This window comes from Gigantopelta aegis, chromosome 13 (assembly GCF_016097555.1).
Source record: "Gigantopelta aegis isolate Gae_Host chromosome 13, Gae_host_genome, whole genome shotgun sequence".
NCBI lineage: Eukaryota > Metazoa > Mollusca > Gastropoda > Neomphalida > Peltospiridae > Gigantopelta > Gigantopelta aegis.
In genome coordinates, this window is record NC_054711.1 from 24,394,504 (window position 1) to 24,417,101 (window position 22,598).

The 22,598-nt window shown below is 37.0% G+C and overlaps 1 protein-coding gene across 1 annotated transcript in view; it reads left to right on the plus strand.

Annotated features, from left to right (window-relative positions):
- Window positions 1-22,598, plus strand: part of LOC121387235 (titin-like) — a 481,073-nt gene that overhangs the window by 378,586 nt on the left and 79,889 nt on the right. Inside the window, exons 163-182 of the mRNA XM_041518261.1 lie at window positions 815-1,120; window positions 2,548-2,853; window positions 3,729-3,923; window positions 5,135-5,440; window positions 6,014-6,319; window positions 7,134-7,436; window positions 8,217-8,516; window positions 9,395-9,700; window positions 10,466-10,768; window positions 11,359-11,658; window positions 12,585-12,890; window positions 13,471-13,773; window positions 14,371-14,670; window positions 15,560-15,865; window positions 16,786-17,088; window positions 17,599-17,904; window positions 18,794-19,099; window positions 19,908-20,210; window positions 21,243-21,545; window positions 22,146-22,451. Of these exons, the coding sequence (XP_041374195.1) occupies window positions 815-1,120; window positions 2,548-2,853; window positions 3,729-3,923; window positions 5,135-5,440; window positions 6,014-6,319; window positions 7,134-7,436; window positions 8,217-8,516; window positions 9,395-9,700; window positions 10,466-10,768; window positions 11,359-11,658; window positions 12,585-12,890; window positions 13,471-13,773; window positions 14,371-14,670; window positions 15,560-15,865; window positions 16,786-17,088; window positions 17,599-17,904; window positions 18,794-19,099; window positions 19,908-20,210; window positions 21,243-21,545; window positions 22,146-22,451 (5,973 nt within the window). The remainder of the gene's footprint in view (window positions 1-814; window positions 1,121-2,547; window positions 2,854-3,728; window positions 3,924-5,134; window positions 5,441-6,013; window positions 6,320-7,133; window positions 7,437-8,216; window positions 8,517-9,394; window positions 9,701-10,465; window positions 10,769-11,358; window positions 11,659-12,584; window positions 12,891-13,470; window positions 13,774-14,370; window positions 14,671-15,559; window positions 15,866-16,785; window positions 17,089-17,598; window positions 17,905-18,793; window positions 19,100-19,907; window positions 20,211-21,242; window positions 21,546-22,145; window positions 22,452-22,598) is intronic.

A 22,598-nucleotide genomic window follows, 5' to 3' on the forward strand; every position in this document is an offset into this window, starting at 1 on the left:
TTTACACAGTTCGGATATCCAAATCATTTGGGTTTAATATGATTTTTTAAAAGTTAATTGTTTGGGGAGGGGGGGTTGGGTTTTTTTAACCACAGGGCATTTTTTCTTGAAATATATCAGGATAAATTCTATCTCAGCCAGTGCTCTTTGACTGGCATATCAAAGATCGTGGTATGGGTTGTCCTGTCTGTGGGAAAGTATATTAAAGATATATTGCTGCTAATGGGCAAATGTAACATGTTTCCGCTGAAGACTACCATGTTAGATTTACCAAATGTTTAACATCCAATAGCCAACGACTAACTAATCATTGTGCTCTATTGGTGTCGTTAAACAAACACATTTGTACTTTTAACTAAAATTATGAAACATTTGTTAAAGGAACAGACTCTAGTTTTTAAACACTAGGCATATTTCTCACTATTAGAGCCGTTTATGATCACTGAAATCAAACATTACTTATATTTTATTGTTTAGATTATTCATTTCCATAGAACTGAAGTGTTTCTGGTCATCCTGGTGTTTCTAATACAACAAAATGCATTTTTATATTTAAAATAACGCACATGTGTCTGAGAAGTAATGGTTATCGAGTTGCGTTTTAGCCTATTTTGAAGGATATTTCAATGTCACAGACTCTTGTTTCACTCTGTTTTATCCAAATTTGTTACAGGCTTGTATATTAGCCAAACTTAGTGTCCATTTTTACAGGTTGAAACTGGGGCCTAGGTGAAGAAAAAAATGCCTTAGTGTTTAAAAATTAGGGTCTGTCCCTTTAAATTAGTTTCACAGTGGTTTCATCTGTCTGTTTTAGTTCCACCATCCAGCCCGGTCGGTCCTCTCAACGTCACAGACATACAGAAAGACTCTGCTCACCTGACCTGGAAACCTCCGACAGATGACGGAGGATCTCCAGTTACTGGCTACACCATCGAGAAACGTGACGCCAAGAAGGCAACGTGGACCAAAGCTGGCAAAGTCCCGGCAGACACGACCGAGTTCGCTCCTGAAGGCTTGTTTGAAAACACGTCATACTTCTTCCGTGTCATTGCAGAGAACAAGGCTGGTGCCAGTGAACCACTGGAGACTGATACAGCTGTTTTAATCAAGAGTCCTTTTGGTAAGTGTTGCTGATTATCCAGGTGAATATTGCACTAGGCTGTCACAACTTTGTGATCTTCCAATAGTTTAAAAAGACTTACAAGGACAAGGGTTGGTACATAGCCCAGTGGTAAAGTGATCGCTTGGTGTGTGGTCCGTTTGGGATCCATCCCCGTTGGTGGGCCCATTGAGCTATTTTTCGTTCAAGCCAGTGCACCACAACTGGTATATCAAAGGCTGTGGTATGTGCTGTCCTATCTGTGGGGTGGTGTGTATAAAAAATCCCTTGCTACTAATGGACAAATTTAGTGGCTTTTCTCTGTAAGACTATATGTCAAAATTATCAAATGTTTAACATCCAATAGCCGATGATTGATAAATCAATGTGCTCTAGTGGTGTCATTAAACAAAACAAACTCTTTTTGTTGTTGTGAATTAGGCCCCAGGGCTGTAAGGATGAGATGGGTGGTCAGGATGGTGAGGGCATGTCTCCTCTATTAATATGTACACAACCCTAATTTTAAAACAGTAGAAAAGTCAATTTTATGTGACTTTGAATGCACCAAACAGTATCTACAAAGAAAGATTCTTTCTTTTTATTGACTGTTTGGATGTTTGAATGTGTCTTGGAATGGGAGAAAATGCAATTAATTAAGAGTTCTGGGGGATGATTACTGCAGGTACCATGTTCCCCGGGTTTGGGTGATATCGAGATAGCTCAACTGATAGCAAACGTGGAGCACGGCCCTGTCAAGTAGTCCCATACCTTAATGGAAATACTGTGGCTACACCAATCATCTCATCATCATCCATATTTGTAATGTCCAAAAAGCAAACAATGTCTTTGTCTCTGTGTTAAATGTTTCTGGTGTTTTTTGGGGGGGGTTTTAAAAAGAGTTTTGGTTAAATATTCACTGAAAAGAAAAAATTAAGTTTTACTCAAATCTTTTAGTGGAACTTGTGCATGAACCACCCATTCACCCCAGCAGTTGATGACCTATCAGTTTCAGCATGGCACTTTTACAGTTGTATGAATAGTTTGGGTTCTTCATCTAAAGGATGTTAAAAGTGAAAAAAGGTAGTATTCAATTTATCAGCTTGAGTAATGTGCACACCTTCAGGTTCATTGTATCTATAAGTATCCTTTGGAGTGTAAACACCCTTTTATTCACCACACAACTTTTAAAATGATAAATAAGCTCAGTTAACATGTCCCATATTTTCCATGGTGCTTCTGCATATACATTTTATTTCTCCAACTTTATTTGATTTTACATTCACATATACAAATCAAATTGTCATCAAAATTATATAAATGTAAAGTAGATCATGAATAAGCATACAATAGTACAAGATACTTGTACTTATGCAACTATATTAGCACTAGGTACATTTTTGACTGGTCTTATGTCATCCATATTATAAAATATTTCATCCATTTTGCAGACAAGCCATCCAAACCAGTTGGCCCATTGGTTATTGACAATGTCACTGACCAATCAGCAGACCTGACATGGAAGCCTCCGGAGAATGATGGTGGTAAGCCAATCAAAAGCTACTTCATTGAGTTGCGACCTTCGACCCGCTCCACTTGGACTAAGGCTGGCAGTGTTGATGGGGAGACCCTGAAATACACCGTGGAGGACCTTAAAGATGGTGTGGAGTATTACTTCCGTGTCTCTGCCAAGAACGAGGAGGGACAGAGCGAACCACTGGAGTCGAAGGAGACCGCCAAGCCTGTGAAAAAGATCTGTAAGCACAATAATTATTAATGATGTCTATGATCAATGCCAGTTGGTGGGCCCATTGGTCTTTTTCTCATTCCAGCCAGTGCACCACAATTGGTATATCTCTCTATGTAAACTAAGTGTCAAAATAACCATTTGTTAGACACCAAATAACCAGAGTCTAAAATGTGATTATGTATCCTTAAACAGATATTGTTTTCATCTATTCTCTCTCTATCTAAACCAAGTGTTGAAATAACCATATGTTAGATGTCAAATAGTTGTAATTTAAATGTGATTATGTATCCTTAAACAGATATTGTTTTCATCTCTTCTCTCTCTGTCTAAACCAAGTGTTGAAATAACCATATGTTAGATGTCAAATAGTTGTAATTTAAATGTGATTATGTATCCTTAAACAGATATTGTTTTCATCTATTCTCTCTCTATCTAAACCAAGTGTTGAAATAACCATATGTTAGATGTCAAATAGTCGTAATTTAAAATGTTATGAGGTTTCAGTAAACAACCATTCCTTTCCTTTCTTCTCTCTCTATCTAAACTGAGTGTTAAATTAACCATATGTTAGATGCCAAATAGCCATAATTTAAATGTGATTATGTATCCTTAAACGATATTGTTTTCATCTATTCTCTCTCTATCTAAACCAGGTGTCAAAATAATCATATGTTAGACACCAAATAGTCGTAATTTAAAATGTTATGAGGTCTTGTTAAACAAACAGTCCTTTCCTTTCCTCTCTCTCTATCTAAACCAAGTGTCAAAATAATTATATGTTAGATACCAAGTAGTCATAATTTAAAATGTTATGAGGTATTGTTAAATAGATATTGCTTTCATCTCTTCTCTGTCTATCTAACTCTTTCCTTGTGTTAATAGTGCCCCCAGGTCCACCGAAACAACTGAAGAGCTCTAAAGTAGGAAAAGACTACATTGTTATCGACTGGAAACCACCAACTGAAGATGGAGGGTCAAAGTCACAGGTTACAAGATTGAGAAGTGTGAGGAGACTGCTGATGAGTGGGTCAAGGTTGAAGAGGTCAAGGCCTATGACACGACCTTCAAGGTGGAGAAGTTGAAGGACACTGTTGGATATTTCTTCTCGGTGTGTGCTAAGAACGAGGTTGGATACGGTGAACCAGCTGAGACAGATGATGCCATTAAGCCAAAGAGACCAGAAGGTGACATCTTGTTTTATCTCCAAATATATTGTTTTCTTATTATATAGTTACTACTGTTGCAGAATTGATTGTGTGGGAAAAGGGGTACTGTAATCATTAGTTTGTGCCTTGTGGGTCTAGTATCTTTTTCTATGTATATTTTGTTTAAATAAGATTTGTTTTTCGGAGGGTAATGGGTATATGTATAATTTTGGTGCAATATCATTATACTTTGTTGATGATGTGTATAAACATGTCATTAGCCTTGGGCAATTTGTTGTTGTTTTTCTAAATGATTATCTATATTTACTCAATACAAAGAATATATCATAAAAATTGGGTGTATTTATGTTTAATTTGTTAAATATTTGTTCCTAAAAGGCTTTTAAAACATCTTTTTAATATCAAAGATGGTTTACATAAAAGTGTGTCACACAGCTAAAAATAATGCCATTACAAAATGCTGACCAAAATTTAGAAGAGTTTCTGACCACTTTTTACTTTATGATTGCTCCTACATTGAGATTTGTGAAATTATAGCTTTATTATATAGGGGGAAAAAATCCCTCAAAACTATTAACTGAGACCTACACGTAAGTCTTTTAGTCACAGACAAAATGAAAATACAGTGAAACCTCTGTAAAACCGACACCCATGTGATCAAGTAAATGTGTCCAGTTTAAAGAGGTATTCAGTATGGAGAGATTCTGTTTTGTACTGATATTTGAAATGGGACCATGCAAACTGACTCATTTTCATGGAGTTCTGGTTTTCCCATAGTACTGCATTACTGAAAATCCATAATGAACACATTACTTATTGAAAATGTTCCCATAATTAAGTTAAGACAATGCCACACAGTACATGTGTCTTGAATGAGAATAGCTGATTTCGATATGACAAATATCACAATTTCATCTCTTCTCAATTTCATCTGCTATTCTCATATATATCCAATAGCCGATGATTAATAAATCGGTGTGCTCTAGTGGTGTCGTTAAACAAAACAAACTTTAAACAAACTTTCTATTCTCATACAACTCTATTATAATTCACTTGTATCATTTGGCATCACCTTTAGATGAAACCCTGTACTGTTTTCACAGTAAAATTGTGTTTTTCTAGGACCTCCATCAACACCTAAAGGTCCCATCAAAGCATCTGACATAGAGAGGACGTCAGTGATGCTGGAATGGCAGCCCCCTGCTGATGACGGGGGATCTCCTTTGACAGGTTACGTTCTCGAGAGACGCGAAGCTTCCCGGACGATGTGGACCAAGGTTGACAAAGTCAGCCCGTCAAAGACTTCGTACAAAGTCGAGAACTTGATCGAGGGCACAGAGTACTACTTCCGTGTGTCGTCTGAAAACAAGCATGGCAGCAGTGAACCCCTGGAGATGGAGAAGGGGGTCACGCCTCGAAGTCCTTTCAGTGAGTTGATGTAAAGATAGAAGAATAAAATAAAGTTTCCATGTTTCTAACTGGTTCTGTTTCTTTCTGTCTGTCTTTCTTGTGACCTTCCTTTCTTTTTTTTTGACCTTCCATTCTTTCTTTTTTGACCTTCCTTTCTTTTGACCTTTTTTCTTTTGACCTTCAATTCTTTCTTTTGACCTTCCTTGCTTTCTTTTTACCTTCCTTTCTTTCTTTTTACCTTCCTTTCTTTATTTTTTATTTATGGTTTTGGTTGCGGTTTTTTTGTCTTTTTCTTTCATCTGTGTTTTTTATTGTCTTTAATTCATTATTTTTTCATTTTTTCCTTTCTTTCTTTTTTCTTTCTATCCTTTTATTTTCTCTTTATTCTTTTTTATTCTTTCATTCATTCATTCTTTAACAATATTTAAAATTCCCTGCTACAGCATTCATCTGAAAAAAAGAAAATCATTTTAATAATTTAAATAATTTGATTGTTTTTTCTTCTTTTTTGTTTGAACAATAAGCCTTCTGGATATAATTCTCTTAAATGTTGTTTTACTATTATTAAACTAGTGCTTTTGTGATTTTCAGACAAACCAACTAAGCCTGTTGGACCTTTGGTTATTGACAACGTAACTGACCAATCAGCCGACCTGACATGGAAACCATCAGAAGATGATGGAGGCCAGCCAATCACAAACTACAATATAGAGATGCGACCTTCAACAAGGTCAACATGGACCAAGGCTGGAAAAGTTGATGGTTCAACGACCAAGTTCACAGTTCCTGATCTCAAAGATGGAACAGAGTATTATTTCCGTGTTACGGCTGTCAACAGTGAGGGTGAAAGTCCCGCCCTGGAATCAGTGGACACGGCCAAACCTATGAAGAAAATATGTGAGTGTTAAAATATTCTTTACTTGGCTTAAGCAACAGGGGTGGGGTATCACTCAGCAGTAGAGTGCGTGCCTGAAGTTAAATGTCTTTCAGGATCGGTCACCTTTTATGGACTTTCTTTCCATTCCAATCAGTATGCTATGGTGTTATACGTATTGTTATTGTATGATGTTATATGTATTGTTATTGTATGATGTTATATGTATTGTTATTGTATGATGTTATATGTATTGTTACTGTATGATGTTATATGTATTGTATTGCATATAGAAGATTTCTTGTTGCTTTCTGAAAGGAGTAGGCTTTGTGACAAGGACAGGATGTAGCCCAGTGGTAAAGCGTTTGCTTGATGTGTGGTTAGTTTGGGATCGATCCCCATCAGTGGGCCCATTGGGCTATTTCTCATTCCAGCCAGTGCACCACGACTGGTACATCTAAGGCCGTGGTATGTGCTGTCCTGTCTGTGGGATGGCGCATACAGAAGATTCCTTGCTGCTAATCGAAAAGAGTAGCCGATGAAGTGGCAACAGCGGGTTTCCTCCCTCAATATCTGTGTGGTCCTTAACCATATGTCTCATGCCATATAACTGTAAATAAAATGTGTTGAGTGCATCGTTAATTAAACCATTTCCTTCCTTATGGGAATCAAGATCAGTCAATCTTGATGCACTTTTATCCTATTTCAACACGTCTTGGAATGCTATATGTGTTCTGTCTGTAAAAGGGATGTTGTTGCTTTTTAAATGTTCAAATGTTTGGTTATGTTACATGACAAAAAAGCAGTCATTTATTTTTAATATTTATACCGTTTCAGTGCCCCCTGGACCACCCAAACAACTGAAGGTGTCAAAGGTCGGAAAAGATTTTGTTATCATCGACTGGAAACCACCAACTGAAGATGGAGGGTCAAAAGTCACAGGTTACAAGATTGAGAAGTGTGAGGAGACTGCTGATGACTGGGTCAAGGTTGAAGAGGTCAAGGCCTATGACACGACCTTCAAGGTTGAGAAGTTGAAGGACACAGTTGGGTATTTCTTCTCGGTGTGTGCTAAGAACGAGGTTGGATACAGTGAACCTGAAGAGACGGACAAGGCAGTGAAACCTCAGAGACCTGCAGGTTTGTACAATAATACTCTCTTCAGAAATAAAATACACTCATTGTAAACATAAATGATTAGAAAGGGATATGCCGAAAACCTAAGTGGTATAGGGGCATGTAAAAATTCTCTCTCTCTCTCTCTCTCTCTCTCTCTCTCTCTCTCTCTCTCTCTCTCTCTCTCTCTCTCTCTCTCTCTTTCTCTCTTTCTCTCTCTCTCTCTCTCTCTCTCTCTCTCTCTCTCTCTCTCTCTCTCTCTCTCTCTCTCTCTCTCTCTCTCTCTTTCTTTAGGAAGGAATCAATACCTAAATCTGAAAATAATGCATGTTTGCAGAAAGCTTTAGTTTTTCCATTGAATACAATCTCTCTTTGAAAATGAGGAGCAAAAACAATTTTACAATGCAAATAATACCAAAAACACAATGATAAAACAGATCAATGAATTTCCACAACAATATTGTTAATATTTTATTAATGAGAGAGTGCTTCTAAAACAGTTATTTAGTTTTGCATAACATAAACTGAATAGTAATTGGTAAATTAATCTGTGTCTTTGACCAAATTGTTCAGTGAATGGTTCATTAGACCAGTATCACAATAAAAGAAAAAAACACCCACTTCTGCATTAAAGCATTTCTATAAGTGTAACCTTTGCAGCTTCTAATAGTAAAGATGCATCTATAACACTGATACTCCAATTTAAATTAGATTCTTCTTTTTTTGTTATCCTCTAATAGTTATTTTCAAAAACTAGTAATAGTCATATGCTTTATTTTACAAACTGGTGTTTTTGTATTTTAGGACCACCCAGTACCCCAAAAGGACCAATCAAAGTCACGGATGTTGACAGGACATCAGTCTCCCTCGAATGGCAGCCTCCGACAGACGATGGTGGCTCACCAATCACAGGCTACGTTCTAGAGAGGCGTGAAGCCAAGAGAACCATGTGGTCGAGGGTTGACAAGACCACATCAACATCGTACAAGGTGGACAATCTCATAGAAGACACAGAATATTACTTCCGAGTCTCTGCTGAAAATAAGATGGGCACCAGTGAACCCCTGGAGATGGAGAAAGGAGTTACTCCAGAGAGTCCATTTGGTTTGTATAATTTTATGTTTGCTCTTGTTCTTATTTTATATATATATTACAGATTTTTATTTCATCTTGCAGCTTGTTTTATTTGTTTCATTATGATTTAAGACACACTATAGCATCAAACCTGAATCCTTAAAATAGGAATTGTAATCAAACAACTGAATTATATTTCCACCATTTTGAAATAAAATTCATACTATATTTATTTTCATGCTTTTATCCAATTAAGGTGCAAGCACGTTATCCTGGGCACACCTCAGTTATCTGGGCTGTCTGTCTAGGACAATGGGTTAGTAGTTAGTGGTTAGTGAGAGAGAAGGTTGTGTAGTGGCCATACACCTTCCCAGTAAACTAAAACATTGCTCTGGGTAAAGGGATGTAACCTCAGTATCTATCAACCTTACATCTGATTGCTAAACCACTACACCACCAAATCCTTTCATATATGTCTGGTTCCATGGCCCAAATTACCTCTCAACAGCCACAGGAAAAGAAACTTGCAATATGCAGATATTAAATTTTTTTGTAGATAAAACGTGAATTGTCAAAGAAATAATAATTTATCAAATGTTATGAGTTCTGTTTTGTTCTTTAGAATAGTTTTGCTGTACTCCATTGCATAACAAAACCATTTGGGCACACTGTAAACACTTGCAAAGTTGCTAAGAGTGTTTCATTATAGAAGGAAGAAATGTTTTATTTAATGATGCACTTAACACATTTTAGTTACGATTATATGGTGTGGGAAATATTGTTACGGATGACACTGCTTCAGTATAATAATTAAAGTTGGTTTAATGGACCAATGTGTGGCAGACTATACTTTTAGTTTACATAGTTAGATTATTTTGAGATTCATCTTAAAGTTCCATTATTTTCAGACAAACCAACTAAGCCTGTTGGACCTTTGGTGATTGACAACGTAACTGACCAATCAGCCGACCTGACATGGAAACCATCAGAAGATGATGGAGGCCAGCCAATCACAAACTATAATATAGAGATGCGACCTTCAACAAGGTCAACATGGACCAAGGCTGGAAAAGTTGATGGTTCAACAACCAAGTTCACAGTTCCAGATCTCAAAGATGGAACAGAGTATTATTTCCGTGTTACGGCGGTCAACAGTGAGGGTGAAAGTCCTGCCCTGGAATCGGTGGATACTGCCAAACCTATGAAGAAAATATGTGAGTGTTAAAACTTTTGTTTTCTTAGCCAAGTCATTAAATGTTTATATTTTTAAAATCAAAGTGTTTCGATACTGTATTTGATAAACAAGTTACAATATCAACAAATAAATAAAACTGTATCTAATTTTAGCATTTTTTTTAAAGTTATTAAATCAGGGCCTATTTCACTAAACATCGTAAGTTTACATCTGCTACTAGTAGTTATACCAGCTGTGCGTTTACACATATTTGGCATCTATTTCACACAGAAAATTGCATCATTACGGAAGATGGAGCATTTTAAAGACAAAAAAAAAAAGAAATATGTGTATATCTAACAATATTTGTTGTACTATAATAGTAATAAGAATTGTGGTTTAGCCATAGATTTATGTTTATGTGAAAAACTAGACTTAAGATGTTTTGTGAAATTGGGGCCCAGCGTGTTATGTGTAATTATATAAAATAATAAGTTAGAATATCTTTAACTAAACTTCATCTAGTAATAGGCTTTGGTTGCATCTTAGTTAAACCCTTGTCCTCGACAGATCAGAAAGGTATAACTTAGAGGTGTATTGCCAGGATATTGTGTAAGTAATTTGATTGCATTTAACATGAAAGTAATTAAACATTAAAATGAACACTAAATATTATTTATTAAATTTTCTTCAACTCTGTTCAGGAAAAATATTTTTCAAACAAGATTTGCAATTTGGTCTTTCTTTAGCCTGACAAAAAATAATAACTTGAAAGAGTTAAATTTATTAATTTATACCTTTTCAGTGCCCCCTGGACCACCCAAACAACTGAAAGTGTCAAAGGTCGGAAAAGATTTTGTTATCATTGACTGGAAACCACCAGCTGAAGATGGAGGGTCAAAGGTAACAGGTTACAAGATTGAGAAGTGTGAGGAGGCTGCTGATGAGTGGGTCAAGGTTGAAGAGGTCAAGGCCTATGACACGACCTTCAAGGTTGAGAAGTTGAAGGACACAGTTGGGTATTTCTTCTCGGTGTGTGCTAAGAACGAGGTTGGATATGGTGAACCTGAAGAGACGGACAAGGCAGTGAAACCTCAGAGACCTGCAGGTTGGTACAATAATACACTCTTTAGGAACATTTAGAAGAAGACAATTTTTTACTAGCATAAATGATTAATGATGAATATTTGTTTTTGGCAAGAAACACAATTTGTGAAATATAACCTATTTTTTAAATTGCTGAATGCAAACAAATATATATAAAAACTGATTTAAAAAATACAATGATAGGTTATTAAATTTAGAGATAGAAATGTTCAATCTATAAAACCATTTGTTGAACTTCCATGGTCATTTAGTTTGGCGTAACGTGATATCTGTCCTGTTGATGGAGCCACGTCCTCAACAAATACAAAATTGTTCACTCACCACAGTTTCTCGAACTTTCAACAGCAGAGCTGTTACTATATCAGGCCAGGTCATAGAGTTTAACATGCACATTCAGAGCAAGCTGTTATAGCACACGCCTGTCATGGGCACATGTGTTGACTTTCACCGGCTCCTTCATCCAGGACAGGACTTACTATATCATTAACACTCATTTTATATTGGTTATTTTGTGTCCTCTAATGAGCTGTATCATGTTTCATTGAACTAGGAATTGTTAAAAGCTTTATTTCTCACACCTTTGTATTTTAGGACCACCCACTAGCCCGAAAGGACCAATCAAAGTCACGGATGTTGACAGGACATCAGTCTCCCTCGAATGGCAGCCTCCGACAGACGATGGTGGCTCACCAATCACAGGCTACGTTCTAGAGAGGCGTGAAGCCAAGAGAACCATGTGGTCGAGGGTTGACAAGACCACATCAACATCGTACAAGGTGGACAATCTCATCGAAGACACAGAATATTACTTCAGAGTCTCTGCTGAAAATAAGATGGGCACCAGTGAACCCCTGGAGATGGAGAAAGGAGTTACTCCAGAGAGTCCATTTGGTTTGTATAATTTTATGTTTGCTCTTGTTCTTATTTTATATATATATTACAGATTTTTATTTCATCTTGCAGCTTGTTTTATTTGTTTCATTTTGATTTAAGACACACTATAGCATCAAAAGGGTTGTACAGATGGGAACCTAAATCCTTAAAATAGGAATTGTAATTAAACAACTGAATTTTATTTCCACTATTTTGAAATAAAATTCATTCGTACTATCTTTATTTGTGTGATTTTATTCAATTAAAGTTCAAGGACATTATCCTGGGCACACACCTCAGTTATCTAAGCTGTCTGTCCAGGACAATGGATTAGTTGTTAGTGGTTAGTGAGAGAGAAGGTTGTGTAGTGGCCATATACCTTCCCACTAAACTAAAACATTGCTCTGGGTAGGAGCAAGTAAAGGGAGATGTAAACCCAGTACTTTTTAACCTTACATCTGATTGCTAAACCACTACACCATCAAATCCTTTCATATACAAACATGTATGTTTAGTTCCATGGCCCAAATTACCTTTCAGTAGTCACAGGGAAAGAAACTTGCAGTATGCAGATATTAAAATTTTGTGTTGGTAAAATTTTAATTGTCAAAGAAGTAATAATTTATCAAATGTTATGAGTTTATTTTGTTTGTTAGAATAGTTTTGCTGTACTCCATTGCATAAACAAAACCATTTTGGGCACACTGTAAACACTTGCAAGGTTGCTAAGAGTGTTTCGTTATGGAAGGAAGAAATGTTTTATTTAATGAAGCACTTGACACATTTTAGTTATGATTTTATGGTGTGGGAAATATTGTTAAGGATGACACTGCTTCAGTATAATGATTAAAGTTTGTTTAATGGACCAATGTGTGACAGATTATATTTTGACTTTACATAGTTAGATTATTTTGAGATTCATTTTAAAGTTCCATTATTTTCAGACAAACCAACTAAGCCTGTTGGACCGTTGGTGATTGACAATGTAACTGACCAATCAGCCGACCTGACATGGAAACCATCAGAAGATGATGGAGGCCAGCCAATCACAAACTACAATATAGAGATGCGACCTTCAACAAGGTCAACGTGGACCAAGGCTGGAAAAGTGGATGGTTCAACGACCAAGTTCACAGTTCCTGATCTTAAAGATGGAACAGAGTATTATTTCCGTGTTACGGCGGTCAACAGTGAGGGTGAAAGTCCTGCTCTGGAATCAGTGGATACTGCCAAACCTATGAAGAAAATATGTGAGTGTTAAAACTTTTGTTTTCTTAGCCAAGTCATTAAATGTTTATATTTTTAAAATCAAAGTGTTGCGATACTGTATTTGATAAACAAGTTACAATATCAACAAATAAATAAAACTGTATCTAATTTTAGCATTTCTTTAAAGTTATTAAATCAGTCTGTTATGTGTAATTATATATAATAAAAGTTTGTTTTGTTTAACGACACCACTAGAACACATTGAATTATTAGTCATCGGCTATTGGATGTCATTATATATAATAATAAGTTGTGATATCTTTGAACTAAACTTCAGCTAGTAATAGGCTTTGGTCGCATCTTAGTTAAACCCTTGTTCTCGACAGATCAGAAAGGTATAACTTAGAGGTGTATTGCCAGGATATTGTGTAAGTAATTTGATTGCATTTAACATGAAAGTAATTGAACATTAAAATGAACACTAAATATTATTTATAAAATTTTCTTCAAATCTATTTCAGAAGAAAAACATTTCAAACAAGATTTACAATTTGGTCTTTCTTTAACCTGACTAAAATAATAACTTGAAAGAGTTAAATTTATTAATTTATACCTTTTCAGTGCCCCCTGGACCACCCAAACAACTGAAGGTGTCAAAGGTCGGAAAAGATTTTGTTATCATCGACTGGAAACCACCAACTGAAGATGGAGGGTCAAAGGTGACAGGTTACAAGATTGAGAAGTGTGAGGAGACTGCTGATGAGTGGGTCAAGGTTGAAGAGGTCAAGGCCTATGACACGACCTTCAAGGTTGAGAAGTTGAAGGACACAGTTGGGTATTTCTTCTCGGTGTATGCTAAGAACGAGGTTGGATACGGTGAACCTGAAGAGACGGACAAGGCAGTGAAACCTCAGAGACCTGCAGGTTTGTACAATAATACACTCTTCAGAAATATTTAGAAGACAATTTTTTACCAGCATAAATTATTAATGATGGATCTTTTGCCTGAATTTGAAGAAGAAATAATTGTTTTTGGCAAGAAACACAATATTTTGTGAAATATAACCTATTTTTTAAATTGCTGAAGTAAAAATATATATATAAAACTAATTTAAAAAATACAGAAATATATTCAGAAATATTCAATCTAAAAAACTATTTTTAGAACTTCCATGGTCATTCAGTTTGGCATAACGTGACTAGGATGGATATCTGTCCCTGTTGATAGAGCCACATCCTCAACAAATACAAAATTGTTCACTCACCACATCTTCTTGAGCTTTCAATGGCAAACCTGTTACTATATCAGGCCAGGTCAAAGAGTTTAACATGCACATTCAAAGCAAGATGTTATAGTACACGCCTGCCATGGGTGCCAGTGTCGACTTACGCAGTTATTATATCATTAAAACACTCATTTTATTCTGGTTATTATGTGTCCTCTAATGAGTTGGGTCATATTTCATTAAACTAGGAATTGTTAACAGCTTTATTTTACAAACTGGTGGTTTTGTATTTTAGGACCACCCAGTACCCCGAAAGGACCAATCAAAATCACGGATGTTGACAGGACATCGGTCTCCCTCGAATGGCAGCCTCCGACAGACGATGGTGGCTCACCAATCACAGGCTACGTTCTAGAGAGGCGTGAAGCCAAGAGAACCATGTGGTCGAGGGTTGACAAGACCACATCAACATCGTACAAGGTGGACAATCTCATCGAAGACACAGAATATTACTTCCGAGTCTCTGCTGAAAATAAGATGGGCACCAGTGAACCCCTGGAGATGGAGAAAGGAGTTACTCCAGAGAGTCCATTTGGTTTGTATTTACATTCTCTGTTTTCTTGTTTTATGTATGTACAAATTTTCTTATATTTATATGTCTTAGTCTGTTTACTGTGTTTTATTATAAAACAATAGTACACACAGGATTGGGTAGATAGGAATCTTGAATCTTAGAAAAGCTTCTGAAATGAAACACCAGGTTGAGAATTTAGCAGGATTCCATGCTTTCAGGAATTTCAGATTTTGGATCAGGGCATCATTCCATGAAGCAATCTTAACTCTAAGATCACCTTCGGTTTATAAGGTAGTTATGCATTTAAGGTGATCTTAGGGCTAAGATAACTTAATAGAACGAGGCCCATAAAAAAATATTTTGAGATGGAATCCCAAAATGTCTGTATTAAATCATGTGTTCAATTCTGGCAAAATCCTAAAAAAAAAATCCAAATAAAATGCCTGAATGTGAATGACAAAACCATATTCAATATTAAAATCGTAACTCTGCACAAGACAGATTTGAAAGGATGTAAGGCAAAGTCGTGATTGCTTGCATTAACATGTTTTTTGGTAATATGCAGGCATTAGAAGTTTTTATGGATTTGCAAAACTCCATAGATCTTGTTTTATTAAGGCTAAGATCTTATAAACTGTCTGACTTTGGGGACAAATGTTTTAGAAGTTGTGATTTGTTCTCGAGTCAGTATTTTGCTGTATTCCATAACATAAGCAAAATCATTTACAAACACCATTAAAACTTGCAAGATGGGTCAGAATACTTCATCATTAAGCTTATAGTCTTTTGGTGGACCAATACTAATTAATATTGGAATGAGATGTGGATATGATGCCAAATGCATTGAAAACCAAACAACTTATTAGTAAAAGTAATACTGGTAGATTCATTATTGTTTCATTATTTTCAGACAAACCAACTAAGCCTGTTGGACCTTTGGTTATTGACAACGTAACTGACCAATCAGCTGACCTGACATGGAAACCATCAGAAGATGATGGAGGCCAGCCAATCACAAACTACAACATAGAGATGCGACCTTCAACAAGGTCAACGTGGACCAAGGCTGGAAAAGTTGATGGTTCGACAACCAAGTTCACAGTTCCCGATCTCAAAGATGGAACAGAGTATTATTTCCGTGTTACGGCTGTCAACGGTGAAGGTGAAAGTCCTGCTCTGGAATCAGTGGATACTGCTAAGCCAAAGAAAAAGATCTGTAAGTTTTAAGTCTGAAATTTTGCCTGAGAATTATATTGCACAATAAAATGTTAAAATTTAATTTCTTTACTGACACCACTAGAACACAGTGATATATTAATTATAGGCTACTGGATGTTAAACTTTTAATAAATCTGCACATAGTCTTCATAGGAAATTTCCTATACTTTTCTATTCGCAAAAAGGGGATCTTTTATATGAACTTTCCCATGACATCACTTATCACTGCCTTTGATATGCCAGCACGGGTTTGTGTTTATTGCAAGGTAAAAAAAAATCAAAAATCAGAATTTACTTCAAGTGAATATATCAGGGTCGCAGTAATTATGTAGGACTCTCAGATAGTTGATTCATCCAACTACATATAATTAACTTCAAGTGAATATATCAGGGTCGCAGTAATTATGTAGGACTCTCAGATAGTTGATTCATCCAACTACATATAATTAACTTTCCGTTACATTCATTACAATGTAATGTCATCCCATTGGTTCAGACACAGCACATTTAATTCAATCTGTCTATGCCACTTTATATTGTGTTTTTACTTTTTATATACAGATGAATATAGTATATATTATAATGTCTCTTGTTACATCAAAACAGATTTTTTATTCTTTCTTGACACAGTGAAATATTAATCCATTGTTTGACTATTGGTAGCTTCAGATTAACTGTGGTAATTTAGGTAGAAATGCAACTGGGGGGGGGGAGAGGTCAGGTTATGAATCACTGAAAAATGGAAATACTTTTATTATATTTTATAACATAGAGATTTCCTTTTTTTTCTTCATATTTGTGTTTTCTTTTTTAATTTTGTTTTTTGTTTATTCTTTTTTTTTCATTTAGGTTTCTTAGCTATTTTTTATCATGAGGTGAAATGCATGGTTTTAAAATTTATAGTTAAATATCTTTTAGTGCCTCCCGATGCTCCAAAACAACTGAAGACCACAAAGATTGGAAAAGATTACATCACACTGGAATGGAAACCACCAACTGAAGATGGAGGGTCAAAAATCACAGGATACAAAATTGAGAAGTGTGAGGAAAAAGCCAATGACTGGGTCAAGGTTGAAGAGCTCAAGGCCTTCGACACAACCTACAAAGTTGAAAAGTTGAAGGACACTGTGGGTTACTTCTTCTCAGTCACAGCAAAGAATGAAGCTGGTTATGGTGAACCATGCGAAACCGACAAGGCCGTGAAACCAAAGAAACCAGAAGGTAAGTAAGATCTTGTGTTAAATCAAATTCAAGGATCTCCCGTTCATGTTATAAAGTCACAGATCACACTAGTTTCAACCAGTAAAATGGACTAAGTTTGTTTAATCTACAAACCTGTAAAACATTTGGTTGAAGTCACAACAGAATGAATCAAAGAGTCTGTAGCACTGAAATAGTGGACATACCCTTAATAGTAGACTAGAACTCGTCTCCATAGACGTTGTCTCTCAGAGGTACATGTGTACATTTTTGTACAGTGAAACCTCTCAAAACCAGACCCTGTGTAAACTGGAATCCCCTCAAAACCGGATGTTTCTCATGGGCCCATTTTAAATATCTGTACATAAGAGAACCTCTCACTGTATTTACATCAGTTTCTCGCAAACTATAACTCTTAGTCAATGAAACTTGGTGTATAGTTGCATCACAATAGTGAACCGAAAAAGTTTATGGTAGGTGAGACATTATTCCTCAGAATTTTTCTTTATTATTATTTTTTTTCTGTTTTAGAAAAACCAGGAAAACCTGTTGGACCTTTGAAAGTGTCTGACCTAGAGCGTAGCTCTCTGACCTTGGAGTGGCAGGCCCCAAGTGATGACGGTGGATCTGCCCTTACTGGCTACATCGTTGAGAAGCGGGAGGCAAAGCGACCGACCTGGACCAAAGTCCAGAAACTGAGTCCGTCCAAGACCACCTGTGCCGTGGCTAATTTACTCGAGGGTACAGAGTACGTGTTCCGCGTGATCGCCGAGAACAAGATTGGAACCAGCGAACCCCTGGAGACAGACAAAGGAGTCACGCCAAAAAGTCTTTACAGTGAGTTAATTGATTATTTTGCACTAGACCATCTCAGAGTTCAAGAAAGAAAGAAAGAAATGTTTTATTTAACGATGCACTCAACACATTTTATTTACGGTTATATGGTGTCAGACAAATGGTTATGGACCACATAGATATTGAGAGAGGAAACCTGCTGTTGCCACTTCATGGGCTACTCTTTTCGATTAGCAGCAAGGGATCTTTTATATGCACCATCCCACAGACAGGGTAGTACATACCAAGGCCTTTGATATACCAGTCGTGGTGCACTGGCTGGAGCGAGAAATAGCGCAATGGGCCCACTGACGTGGATCGATCCCCCTGGTCGAATCACTGGCCTTGCCAGAGATAAGACCAGGGGGGGACATGCTTGAACCCTAGTGGATATAAGCATGTAAAAAATGGTTTGAAGTTTGAAATGAAGTGACGACAGCGGATTTCCTCCCTCAATATCTGTGTGGTCCTTAACCATATGTCCGATGCCATATAACCATAAATAAAATGTGTTGCGTGCATCGTTAAATAAAAATTTCCATTTCCTTCCTTCCTTCATTGGTGGATCCATTGGGTTTTTTCATATTGCAACCAGTGCCCCACGGTTGGTATATCAAAGGCCGTGGTGTGTGCTGTCCTGTCTGTGGTAAAGTGCATATAAAAGATCTCTTGCTGCTAATGGAAAAATATAGAGGGTTTCCTCTGAAGCTGATGGTAAATATATCAGCATGCTATAGTGGTGTCGTTAAACAAAACAAACTTTAAACAAAGAAATGTTTAGCAATTTGGTAAATTTCATCAGTTTCATTAGGCCAAACAAAATAAGACAAAAATTAATAATATCAGTGATAACTGTTTATTCATTAAATTCTTTATCTTTTTTAATCAACAGATCCACCAAGCCAACCAGTTGGACCACTCGAATTTTCCGACATTACGCACGATTCTGTATCATTGTCATGGCAACCACCAGAAGATGATGGTGGGTGTCCCATCACGGGATATGTTGTTGAGTACCACGATGCTCGGCGGACTACGTGGATGAAGGCCGCATCGTTGGGAGCTGATGTGACGCTGTACAGAGCGAGCGATCTGGTCGAGGGAAATGAATATTACTTTAGAGTGTCAGCCATTAATGCTGAGGGTTCGAGCAAGCCTCTGGAGTCCAAGGACACCGTAACACCACAGAGGATTCTGGGTAATCTTGATCAATTAATTATGTTTTTGGTTTACACAAATCAGCAAATTAATGCATCCACTCATATTACAAGCAGAAGATGATATGAATCTGATTTTCAATATGAATATAGAATCTTTAATCAATCAAATATTTATGCAAAAAACATTTATTTTTTTAAATCCTGACTGCCAATACAATTTTTCAAAAAAGAATTTTTTTTCTCTTTTTTTTTCGTTTATAAAAAATTGTAAGATGAATATTTTCCTTAAGTTTATGTTCCAAAATGTGAAAAGTAGTTTTAAGCCATTCAGTTAGATTCAAATACCAAATGGGGGCATCCTATATGGTGTATACTACCAAATCAAATCCCATACATGACAATAGTAACCTATGTGGCTAAAACTCCTACCTGCAGCATATCAGTACTACCACCTCTCACCCTTAAAGTGAATCAGAACAAAATGGGGTCAAGCTGCTCATTTCTGAGATAACGGGTAGCGTCTATGACTACCCTAGTTCCACACAAAATTCGAGTACTTTTTTTTACAGGTACCCCATACATTTTTCAAGCACAAGGTTACTTCATACAGTGGTACTAGATGAAATAAAATTGCATACATTTTTTGCCCAGATGAAACACTCATATTTATCACCAATCACAGGACTTGTGGTGTTCACTTCTCTTTCAAAAGTTGGGTGCACCTCGAACTTTGACCCAGTCAGAAGTTATTTGGTTTAGTACTACCTTTAGTCCTTAAAATATCTGTTGCATTTGTGTCATAAAAGAAATAATAATTACACTTTTGTTTTTCTTTATGATTATCAGCCCCACCAGACTCCCCAAAGAGCATCACAGCACGAGAGATCGGAAAAGATTTTGTCACGCTCGAGTGGCTTCCACCTAAAGATGACGGTGGTTCAAAGATCACGGCATACCACATCAAGACCCGTGAAGAGAAGTCTAAAGACTGGAGTGTGTCTGGAAGTGTCAGCGCCATCGACACAAAGTTCACGGTGAAAAGCCTGAAGGAAGAGAAGAGCTATTTCTTCTCCGTAGCCGCTGAGAACAAAATGGGTGTCGGAGAACCTCTGAAAACAGAGCAGCCCATCTCTCCCAAGAAACCAATAGGTTTGTTTTTCATATCAAACTTAAGACTTTCTTACCTATGGCTATTTTGAAATGGTTTTGCTTTGGTCAAAGTGCTCACTGTTGACAATTTTGAGATGGTTTTGCCATGGGCAAAGTGCTCACTGTTGGCAATTTTGAGATGGTTTTGTCATGGGCAAAGTGCACACTGTTGGCAATTTTGAGATGGTTTTGCCATGGGCATTTTGAGCCTGCCTTTGGTAGTTTTAAACCAGAAACTTTTGCAACACCTATACACACCAAAATTAGTAACTTCAACTAACAGCAATAATTTGTATCCATTGGCAAAACACTGCCATCGGTCAAGCCCCTAACCGACAGCGATTCACATTGCAACTACGCCAATTGCCGACTGTGCCGTCATTAATTTCAAGTCCTGAGATAATTGAGAAAATTGTTTGTATAGTTGTAAATAGTTTAATACTAAGACACATGTATTTTTTCCAAAGATAGGAATAGATTTGTTTTTCATGTCCTGAGATAAGGCCAAACAAAATAAATTTCTGGTCTCTGGTCAGCGCACGCGTCAACATTTTAAAAAATTATTTCCCTCGGTATGACGGCGAGTTTTGCTGAGTTCTTTCATTCTGAGTTCAATTTAAATATGCCCCTTATTTTGGTATCAAATATGCCCACCTTTTCTGTGCAACCCATGCTTTAAAAAAAAAAAAAAAATGGGGGGGGGGGTTAAAAGCGGCACCACTGCTTCAATTCTGGAACTTTTGGTCTGACCAGAGAACGACTTCTTTTTTGGGGGGCCTAACTGAAAAAAATGCTAATATTACTTTAGTTTCTTTAATTTATTTAAAATTCTTCAGTTTTAATCCTATTAGTTTTTATGTCATTTAAAATTATTAATATCTTATGAACAATTTAGGCCCATTTTGACAGTCTATTTACCAAATTACATTAATGTTATGAGCCCTCACCCCTATAACAAATTGTAGACCTGACCCAGGAATGTTCGTGCTTGGGAATTGATAAACATTCATACAATCTAATCTCTATCTACAGCCAAACCTTCTGCACCGGAGGGACCTCTCAAAATCTCAGAAATCCAGAAGACATCTGTCACATTGTCATGGAAACCACCCAAAGAAGATGGCGGGTCTGCGATCACCATGTACGTCCTGGAACGCCGTGACCAGTTCAAGATGTCGTGGACGCCCGTTACCACGGTGAAGCCTGGAATCACATCGTACTGTGTCCAGAACCTGAAGGAGGGACAGGAGTATGTGTTCAGGGTGATGGCAGAGAACCTCGTCGGAAGATCGGAGCCTCTGGAGTCGGAACCAGTGAAACCAAAGAATCCTTACAGTAAGCAAACACATTGTGCATTCATTTCTATTCATGAGATCTAGCTCAGATGGGTCTAGTCTGAGAGTCCTCTTTATCATGGTTAAAAGGATGTATTCTCCAGTAAAGGATCTCCTCGTGAGTGGCTGTCCTCATATTGACGAGGCACTAGATAGAGATTCATGGAATGAGCAGTTATTTTGCCAAATGAACATTGGACTGCATTGTGATACTGCCCTGATCACAGATAATATATATCCATATACAGGGTTTATTGTTATTTTTAGTTGTTTTTATTTTAAAATTATTCTTACACGTTATTTTTACATGGCTATATAAAATCTTAATAGAGACTTCATAGAAATTATTATTTCAATGTACAAATGTTACGTTACAAAATTCTTTAATCCATGTCTTTAAAATAAATTACTATATATATATATGTAGTAAAATTCATATGTCTATTTCACTAGTTCCTGTGGCGTGTTCGAAACCCTAGTGGTATATGAGCACCTTAAACTAGTTACCTACCTACGTATCACTAGTTCCATATGTCTCAAGAGTTTCTTTCAAACAAATATATAAATAAAATAACCCCCAATTCTTTATTTCCATCACCAGCTGTTCCCAGTGCCCCAGAGGGACCTCTGGAACCGACCGACATCACTGCTACGACCGTCACTCTGGACTGGAAACCTCCGAAATCCGATGGCGGGTTGCCGCTGACTGCATACATTCTGGAGCGGCGTGACGTCAAGCGAATGACGTGGATCAAAGTGGACAAGGTGAAGCCAGACATCACCAGCTACTGCGTGCAGGATCTCGTCACAGGCAACGACTACTTCTTCCGCGTGGTCGCCGAGAACGACGAGGGCATGAGTCCACCACTAGAGACAGTCAAAGCCATTCGACCAAGAAGACCTCCAGGTATGTAAATGTATTAGTTGTTAAAAGAGGAAAATTGGCTAGGAATATTTGGGTTTTTTAAAGCAGTATCTGAACAAGTAAAAAGTAACGGAAAATGCAATATCATGGGGAAATAAAATTGCTTCTCATTAACTATTTGGAATTTTG